This window comes from Heteronotia binoei, chromosome 21 (assembly GCF_032191835.1).
Source record: "Heteronotia binoei isolate CCM8104 ecotype False Entrance Well chromosome 21, APGP_CSIRO_Hbin_v1, whole genome shotgun sequence".
NCBI classification, from domain to species: Eukaryota; Metazoa; Chordata; class Lepidosauria; order Squamata; family Gekkonidae; genus Heteronotia; species Heteronotia binoei.
This window is the reverse complement of record NC_083243.1, coordinates 50,235,894-50,245,810: the sequence shown is the minus strand read 5'-3', so window position 1 is coordinate 50,245,810 and position 9,917 is coordinate 50,235,894. Positions and strand designations below refer to the sequence as shown.

Below are 9,917 nucleotides of genomic sequence, written 5' to 3'. Positions count from 1 at the left end.
ATGCTGCATGTGTGGGATTGCCACGGTGTTTGTTTTGTAATTAAAAAGGAACAGGTCCTTTCTCTGCCTGAGAATGCACAAGGCGACATCAAAAGAATGTGCAACAGAAAAGAAAAATGCTATTGTAAAGATTTTAATTAGCTATATAATTATAGGGAAGATCTCAGTTATTCCTGTTCTGTGTAATTACACATCAAATGGTCTATAAATTGCTCAATCATGACTGGATTGTCTGTGTTGGTTTATAGGGGTTCAGTGGTACTGGCCATATTTGAGTCCAATTGATGGTGACCTTGCTCTGTGAGGGCACTGCTATTCTGTTGTCAGTGTTATTTATTTACTTCACCTTTGAAGAAAGATGAACCATAATTGAATCAAAACTAAGGCGGATTACAAAAACTAAATTTATTTACTTTATTTATAGTCTGCCTTTCTTACAGTAAAAATAATTAAATACAATATGTGTCACAGACATTAAACAATGTAAAAAACCTATGAAAAACTTATAAAAGGTACCTCTTATTAAAATAGCCCTTTTAAACATGGCTCTCTCTCTGCACACATGTATGTAAGGATGAGGAAAATAGAAATCTGTGCACTGTAAAGGAGATCATAATTAACCTTGTAATAAAATGCCTTCTCCTGGCACTCTGATCTGCATCAAGATGGGTCCAACCAACCTTTTCATTCAATCAGATGCAATTCTTCTGACCTCCCCTTCCTATTTCAGCTGCCATTCCAAATGGCTTTGGTCAAGACAGGTCCCATGATTCTCAGCATAGCTTTATTTTTTTTGGTGACCATTTTTCATAGGGTTCCAGGTGCAACTCAAAAAATACCTGGGGCACTTGGAGGGTGGAGCTGGGAGCAAGGGTGTGGCAAGCATGACTGAATTCCGAATGGAGTTTTGGCAATCACATTTAAAGGGACCACACTTTTTAAATGCCTTCCCTCCATTTGGAATAATGAAGGATAGGGACACCTCCTTTTGGGGCTCATAGAATTAAACCCCTGGTCCAATCTTTTTGAAACTTCGGTGTTTTGAGTAGAGGCACCAAATGCTATGCTGAAAATTTGATGCCTCTAACTCAAAAAACAAGCCCTTTCCCCCAAGACCCATGTATCAGTTCTCCATTATACCCAATGGGAACCAGTCTCCACAGGGTAAAATGGAGTGCCCAGCAGATATTTCCCTCCCCCGCCCCCAGTTTCTGATGACCGTGAAGCGGGGGGAGGGCCTCCAAAATAGGTGGTCCCCTGCCCCTACTAGGGATTAGCAACCCTAGTTTTTCACCAGCGGAAAAGTGGATTCCACCAAACTTGATACAGCTTTTTTTGTTTAGAACTGGGATGTTGGAAACATATTTCACAGCAGACAGAGCATTTAAAGTTCCCCCTAGGGATGCCATAGCAGCTTGTTTACATGCTAGAGGTACACCTGATGGAAAATTTCCCAAGCAATTTATTCTAACTGTTCTTTTTACCTTACATTTTAATATCTGCCTTTTATTACAAGGAGAAATTAGCACACTAACAGGTGTCTTTGTTGCTTAAAAAGCCTGGCTGCTGCTGTGACTCCCTACCAAATTTGTTAACCTCTGCTAGGTGTTGCAATTAGTAGATATGGCAATAGTTGCGATGACTCCAACTGCGCAATATGGCTTCAGGTAAGAATAAAACATGGCAACAGATGGAGTATGCATGCAAGCATTCTTGAAGAAGAATAATGGGAAGAACATGGGAAAATAAAGATAACAATGTCTTTTAAAGTCATTGCTGGTAAAAAGACTCAGTTATGAAATTTTAAAAAGAAAGGGCTAAAAGTAGAAATGCCCTGAGCTGGCTAGCTCAGTCTCCTCCGATCTTGGAAGCTAAACAAGGTCAGCTTTGGCCACTATTTGGAAGGGAGACTACCAAGGAATACCAGAGTCATGGTGTGCAGGCAGGCCATGGCAAACAACCTCTGAATGTATCTTGCCTTGAAAACTCTGTGGGGTCACCCAAAGTTAGCTGTGACTTGGCAAAAAAAGAAAAGAAAAAGAGTAGCAGTGTTCATTCACTTTAGAAAAATATGGTTTAGCAATGTGAAGGGTTTCCCTAGCCCCCCCCCCCCCAAAAAAAAAAAAACCCTGTAGGGAAGTAGATTGTGCTACTAACCTAGATAATCTTGCACTAGAGGCTAAGGAAGATTTTTAGGGTTGCCAGTCTTCAGTTGGGGATGGGGAATCCCCTGGTATGGAGACCCTCCCTCGGTTTCACGGTTATCAGAAAGCAGGGGAGGGGCGGAATGTCCACTGGGCACTCCAAAATATCCTATGGAGACTGATTCCCATAGGGGTGTAATGGAGAATTGATCCATAGGTATCTGAGGCTTGGGGAAGGGGGCCTTTTTTTTATGTAGAGGCACCAAATTTTCATCATAGCATCTCCTAACACACACCCCCAGTTTCAAAACTGTTGGACCAGTGGGTCCAATTCTGTGAGCCCCAAAAAAGGTTTCCCATCCACCATTATTTCTAATGGAGGAAAGGCATTTAAAAGAAGCGTGGACCCTTTAAATGTGATGGCCTGAACTCCCTTCAAAGTTCATTGTCACAATGTTGCTTATGGCTCCATCCCCAAAGTCCCCAGATATTTCCTGAGTTGGACCTGCAGCCCTAAAGATTTTGCTGTAATATACAACCTAAATATGATTATGCCGAATGTAAATACATTTTATTAAATATAGCCACAGGCCATTGGTCCATTTAGCCCAGTGCTGCCTACTTTGATTGGCAGTTTGTCTCCAAGCAGTTAACTTGCCTCACCTCTGCTGCAGTTCGCTTTAACTGAAGAAGAAAGGAGCGGGGAGGGGTGGGGGACTTCTGCATGCAAAGCAGGAGCTTTGTCTCTCTGCAAAGGAGCCTTTGAGTCAAAACACATTGCTTCTTGGCATATCTGCAAAGGAGGGTAATCCGAAAACAAAAGCCAAGGATCAACTAATAATGCAAGGTATTACATGGCTTTTGCTTTTGGATTTTGTTGTGGGCCAACGTGGCTAAGGATGTAAGGCAAACACTTATTCTGTGTCTTCTCCCGAGCAGTCTAGCCAAGTTGCACATATGGAAGTGGTGCTTAACACTTCCCCTGTACCCACTGATTCTCCCCTTTAAGTCGCTCCTTCCCCACAATTGTTATTCTCACCACCCCCATAGGTTTCAAAATCTGGCAGGCTAAGAAGGAAAATTGTTGGGAGAGGGATGTGGCTAAAAGAGAATTTGCAGGGCGTTGAAACGGCTAAAGGATCAATTTGGCTTGCAGATCCTTTCTTATAAGTGCCTCCCAGGCCCTGCATTGCAATGATGTCATCAAACTAGGGCTGCCAATCCCCAGGTGGGGGTGGGGGATCCCCCGGTTTGGAGGCCCAGTCAGTCAGTCAGTTTAATACGGCTCTAGGCCAATCAACAACAACAACACAACACATCGATAACAATACAACACAACACAACACCAATCTAAAATATCACATAACAATATAATAACTATGTACAACCATCAAAGTAGTAATAAAATTAGCTGATATAGGCAATACTTAACAAGGGCAACTTTCTTTCAAATACAAGCAGTGTTAAATTTCTTCCTGAAGTTTGGAGGCCCTCTCCCCCCACTTCAGCGTCCTCAAAAAGGAGGGAGGTGAAGGAAATGTCTGCTGAGCACTTCATTATTCCCTATGAAAACCGATTTCCATAGGGTATAATGGAGAATTAATCTGTGGGTATCTAGGATTCTGGGGGGGGGGGTTGTTTTTTGAGTTAGAGGCACCATTTTTTCTGCATAGTATCTGGTGTCTCTCCTCAAAGCACTCTCCAAGTTTCAAAAAGATCGGACCAGGGGGTCCAATTCTGTGAGTCCCCAAAGAAGGTGCCCCCATCTTTCATTATTCCCAATGGATGGAAGGCATTTAAATATGATTGCCAGAACTTTCTTTGGAGTTCAATGATGCTTGCCACAACTTGCTCCTGGCTCCACCCCCAATGTCTCCTGGCTCCACCCCCAAAGTTCCCAGATATTTCTTGAATTGGACTTGGCAACCCTACATCAAACACTGTTTGGGAACATGCTTTTTCATTCTTACAGTGTGACCCTAAGCAAACATATACCTTTCTAAGCCCATGGCATGTAAATCTGCTTAAACAATGCACTGCCAATGTCTAGTTCCATTCTGAAAAAGTGCCATTTCAGTGAACGCACTACATATGCTATGTAGGACCCAACTGGATGTTATATTCTGTGATGAGTTGGTTCTGGGTCTGATATTCTGTGCATGTGCATCTCTAAAATGGGGCAAACAGCTCCACACTCCAAAATGATGGGGAATCCGTCTTCCTGTGCTACAGTTTCAAGCTGAATTGGGCCCCAGCAGACATTTAAAATGTTCTGTGCAGCTGTTGTGTGGACACGGGCCTGACTCATCACAAAATGTAACATGTAGTTTTGTTCATTGCACCCCACCTATTATTTTGGATTGCTTTTGCTTCTAATCCACTCAGCCAGAGGACTGACAGTGATGGAGCACAGCAGAGTTGTGTAAGGGTGCAGGCCTGGTTATGCCAGAGCCAGAGGTATCTTCCAGCTGTCCAAGAACAGTACAAACTCCTGCTTCCTATACCATGTGAAACACCTCATGTTTTATATATTTTGGAATCTATCAATCATTGCCTTAAGAATGTTCCATCAACTCATTTAAGAATGTGCCCCTCATCCTCTCTTTTCTTTGTTCAACAATGACTTCTGTTTAATTTCTCTGCAGTTGCCGCCATGGCCAGAAGGGCTTTGAAACTAGCTTCGTTTGCCACTGTGGCTGCTACCACCACTGGTTTATATCTGTACAGTAATAAACCCCTGGATCTCAATGACTTTGGATTTGTTCGAGTTGGCAGAGCAGTCGCCACAGTAAGTTTCCATTTGTCAGGTTGGGAGAAGGAAAGTGTGAGGCTTATTTAAGGTGGGGCAAGAAGAAGTTGGCTGCGAGAGGAGTTGGACTTCAGAGAGCCCATTTGTTGTGGGCACAGTGGCTGTGAGTACTCCTCAGAGGAGAAGGGTCCTTGTATAGCCAGACCACAGCCCTCAGGAGCGGAGCAGCAGTGGAATTAGGATCAAGCATTCCCTGACTTGCAACTGAGAGTTGGGGCAGAATCACTTCACCCACCGCCAGCCACCACATAAGCCCGTGGAACCACATAAGAAGGTTGATAACATACTTACAGGCTAGGTGTTGAAGTAGATGTACAGTGCCAGCTGCCTACTGATAGTGAAGATGAATCTTTGCAGGATTGTTCCTGAGAAACTGGCTGCATGCATGACATCTCAGCCAGTGGCTAGAAAGTATCCCAAGAGAAGCTGAGGGTCCTGGATGCAACATGTTCCTTAGGTGATGAACCTGCTGACACTGACTTGATGGATTCTTTGGTAAATGTGATCCATTACTTGTTCACAACACTGCGTTTCTGAAACCTCCTCTGGCTTTGTTTCTATTGGAACTAGGGTTGCCAGATCAGACTCAGGAAATATCTGGGGACTTTGTGGGTGAAGCCAGGAAACGTTCATGTTCCCTAAAAATAAATAAATAAAAATACAGCAGGGCAGTTCCCCTGAATACAGTCTTCATTTCCTCCTCTTTTTTACATTAAAATGGTTCCACAGCAGCTGCATTTCCACTAAAATGAAAGTGAACTCTCATACACACACTCATAAAGCAGCCAAAATAAACAGTTTGCATGCCCACACTTTTGTGATCTTCCTGGGGCAATATATAGATAACTTTACTCTCCCGAGTTGCTGAATATAACAATCTGCTGTATTTTAACCAACCAACATATGAAGAGAGAAGTCTAGAGAGTGGAGTTTTCCTCTGTCCCATACTCAGGTTCTAGTTAACTCTTTACTATCCATTTTACTATACAAACAGATTCTGAAAGAAATGCAAAATGAGCAGAGGGACTGAGCTGTCTGGCTTCCCCCCCTCCCTCCCTCCCTCCCTCTCTCTCTCTCTCTCTCTCTCTCTCTCTCTCTCACACACACGGCTCTTCCTGCTTGCCCCCCCTTCCAAAACAGAAGCAGTTGCAAGCTTCTGAACCCGCTATAACGGCACATGATGGCTGTTAGGGTGGGGCTACCTCCTACTGGCCAGCTTGCTGGTGGTGGGAAGGACCTTGCAAAACTGGGGGATCTCCTGCCCAGACCTGGGGACTGGCAAGCTTAATTGGCACTTAGAAAGACACTATAATTTGACATCAGAAGCCTGTTACAGCCTGCCTCAGAACACCATTTTTGCTACATGTTATATATCTGACAGACTGTCAAAGCAGGTGAAAGCTAGAAGAGCCATGGTCAGGTTTACAGGTTGTTTTTTCTTAGCCAGCAGCAACTGTGGGAAACCCTGATTTGGGCTGAGACCACAGTGCAGAGGAGGTGGGCTAACTGTTTCCTCCTGCAATTTTCTCTACCTGAAACAGCTCCCACCCCCAGCTGGTATGTTTTCCTCAGCATACAGTTCTTGTGTTGTGGTTTGTGCTGGTCACATTTAGAATGTCTTGGTGCAAAATAAGTGCCAGTCTGAATATTCTATGTCTGCAAAGTGCCCTTTTATTGAGAACTGAGAAGAATAGCCAAGGAAAGACATTTGCTCTGGATTGCACACTGCAATGTCATAAATGTGATGCTCAACACACTACACATTCAAAATCATACAAGAATCCAGTGGCACCACAAAGATTAACAACATTCATTTCTGCATAAGCTTTTCATGAGTCAGAGCTCATTTTATCAGATGCATACACAAAGTGAGCTCCAACTCATGAATGCTTATGCTGAAATCAATTTGGCTAGCTTTTAAGGTACCATGGATTCCTGATGGACATTTTTGTAACAGACTAATATGGCTTCCCTTCTGGAATTATGTCATTTGTGCATTATGTGCAATCAAGTCGCTTCCAATTTACGATAGCATGAATTAATGACCTCCAAAATGTCCTACTGCGAACAATCTTGCTCAGGTCTTGAGAACTAAGGGCCATGACTTCCTTGACCCATCTCATGTTGGATCTACCTCTTTTCCTGCAGCCCTCAACTTTTCCTAGAATTATACACATTCAAAATAATGGTGCACAGAGAATGAAGTATCTTCCTAGATGAGCTGTTAGTGGTGGTGTGGAAGCAGAGTTCTTCATTGATCTCTCATGAACATGGAAGCGATGCTCCTTAGGCCAGAGGGAGGGAGTTTGGCAGCCACACTGAGACGACAATACACTGTATGCCAGAGTATACTCTATACTATCTATCCTTGCCTAGGAAAACTACATTGTTAGCTGGGACTGCTATGAATATGGTCAATGTGGGCATGCAGACAAATCCAGCATACCATTTATAGCACAATTATTGTACCTATTGAAGCATGTACCAGCACATGAAGCATGTAAATTAGATTGCTGAATTCTTGTATGGAATTTGCCTAGTGATGATTTCTTTGAATATATTGAGTGGCTACCTCTCACCATGAGCCACTATGCTTGTCCTGAGGAATGCACCCAGCTCTTCAGGACTGTTGATTTATATTCAAATTCTGTATTTCTGCCACTTTCAGAAAATGAGCTCTTGCCTTGTGAATTATATTTCAGGATCCAATACTTTGGGGGAACAAATCCGTGCAATGTTCATTCCATTTCTGTGTTCATATGTATCATACACATGTGGGGCAGGGGGCTGCAAAGAATAGTGAGAGTGGAATAAACAACAGGGAGAGGGGAGAACTGTATATGCTACCCTGAGCTTTGTGAGGGAAGGGCAAGATAAAATACACTAGGGAGGCTGACAGCAGGTAGGATGTCACTTTATTGTATTGTGATGTAATTGTGAAAAAATAGGTAGAAGGAAAATAAAAGTCTTCAGCTGATGCCCTGTTTGGTTGTAAATCTGTATTTTGGGGCATTAGCTGTGCCTGGTGAAACATTTCCTTGCATTCTCTTCCTGACTGATGAAGAATCTCTTCTGAGATGTAGGACAAATCCCTTTGTTTTCTTTCTGCCTTGGATTCTGCATGTATGAAACAGAAAAGCCATGATCTACTCTATCGAAAGGTTGTGTAGTGTTAGGATCAATACCCAAGAGGACCTTAGCATTCCTGTTATATTTTGTTTATGTTCTTCCTGTGTATTTCAAGTCATATTTGAATTTGGAAACTAATACTAAAAATCCCATCACCAACATGTTTGATAGCGAGCTTTGGGTATGCAGGTAGCTTGTGGGATCAAAGAGAAATTTCTAGGCTTCTGTAAGTGAAGATAGTGGGTCAAAGGGTCCAAAAATCAAATTTCCAAGGTGGATGCTCTACACAGTTCATAATATTTCTTTCTTGTCTTGTAGACTGCAGTTATCACATATGACTACCTCACTTCCCTGCGGAGTGTTCCCCGTGGGACAGAAGAATATGACCATGTCAAATCACAGGTAAAGGACAACAGTTTCTCCTTTCTAAATTAGTTGTCCCATTGCTTCTTTATAATGTAATCCTAATCAGAGTTATACACTTTGAAGCTAATTGATGTCAATGAGATTAGAAGAGAGCAATTCTACTTAGGATGGCACTATTAGCAGCCTACTGGCAAAGTGATGGAGTTAACTTCTCACTTCAGGGAGTTTCCCAGAGCCCAAAGAATATGCAGAGCCATTATTTCTGACGTGGCCTTTGGGTTGGCCATGAGAAACTTGCTATCGTTTGCTAGATGACATTGGTTGAAACATGGAAAATATTTGTGTGAATGGTGGAGGATGAAGGCAAAGGGAATTATCTGACTTCATCTCCCTAAAGAATGAGAGACAGCTAGGCAAACTAGTTGGTGCAGAGCTTTCTGTTGTAATTGTTCACATTTTACTGAATAGTACGATTAAAGACAGCATTTGCAGTGGCCTCAGTTAGGATAAATATAATATCTCTTTTGATGCCCTTCAGTTCTCGCCAAGGTTGGTCCTGTGCCTGACTAGGAGTGTCTTACAATAGGCTGAAGGATTCCAGCTTGGACAATGTTTTTCAACAGATCCTTCAAGTTTATCTCATTTGTTATATGATTGGGTATCTAAGATTTAAGTATCCTTTGTCTCCATCATGCAGTGTAGTAGACATGTGTTAGCTGCCCTGAGCCTGCCATTGGCGGGGGAGGGCGGGATATAAAAATAAATTTATTATTATTATTATTATTATTAGGATGGCATGCATTTATCTGAAATGCACCAAGAACATTTATTGGAATGCACCAAGATACTCAAAACACTTTAGCCACAAGAATTTGGGCTATATTAATTTTAAATTAAGGATATATGTTAAGTTTGCATAATTCTTTTCTACTTTTCTCCTTCATTTTTCATGTGAGCCTGGCCCATCAGTTTTACTCATCTACTGTGCCTAGCTACTTTGGGCATGTTATGCGTATTATTACTATCATTTTTATTTACACATTGTTCACAACTCACACAAGATATTTTCTGATACCCAGGATCCTGGAGGGCTGGATCAGTTAGGGCAGGGGTATCAAACATGTGGCCGAGGGACCAAATCAGGTCCCCGGAGGACTCCTATCAGGCCCCTGAGCAACTGGTTGTCATCTGCTTCCTTCTCCCTCTCTCTTGCTTTCTTCTGCATTACAGCTTGCTTTGCCAGGCTTGCTCAGTCGCACAGGAGCTTCAGAGCAAAGCCTCTATTTTCTCCATTTGCTGAGGCTCCTCCCTTGGGGAGGAAAGGAGGAAAAGGATAGCTTGCTTTGCCAGACTCTCAATTGCACAGCAGAGCTACTGAGCCAAGCCTCTCTTCCTTCTATTGCCTGAGGCTCCTCCCCCTCCTGGTTGCCTGGGGGAGGAAGAAAAGAGCCAGAGCTTCCTTTGCCCAG

General features: G+C 42.8%; 1 protein-coding gene across 4 annotated transcripts in view; it reads left to right on the top strand.

The window, feature by feature from the left end:
* Positions 1-4,794: 4,794 nt before the first annotated feature.
* ADCK1 (aarF domain containing kinase 1) overlaps positions 4,795-9,917 on the top strand; it is a 152,985-nt gene continuing 147,862 nt past the window's right edge. For all 4 annotated transcript variants that reach the window (XM_060262623.1, XM_060262625.1, XM_060262624.1 and 1 more), the window contains exons 1-2: positions 4,795-4,932; positions 8,401-8,484. In XM_060262623.1, the coding sequence (XP_060118606.1) occupies positions 4,798-4,932; positions 8,401-8,484 (219 nt within the window). In that variant the 5' untranslated portion in view covers positions 4,795-4,797. The remainder of the gene's footprint in view (positions 4,933-8,400; positions 8,485-9,917) is intronic.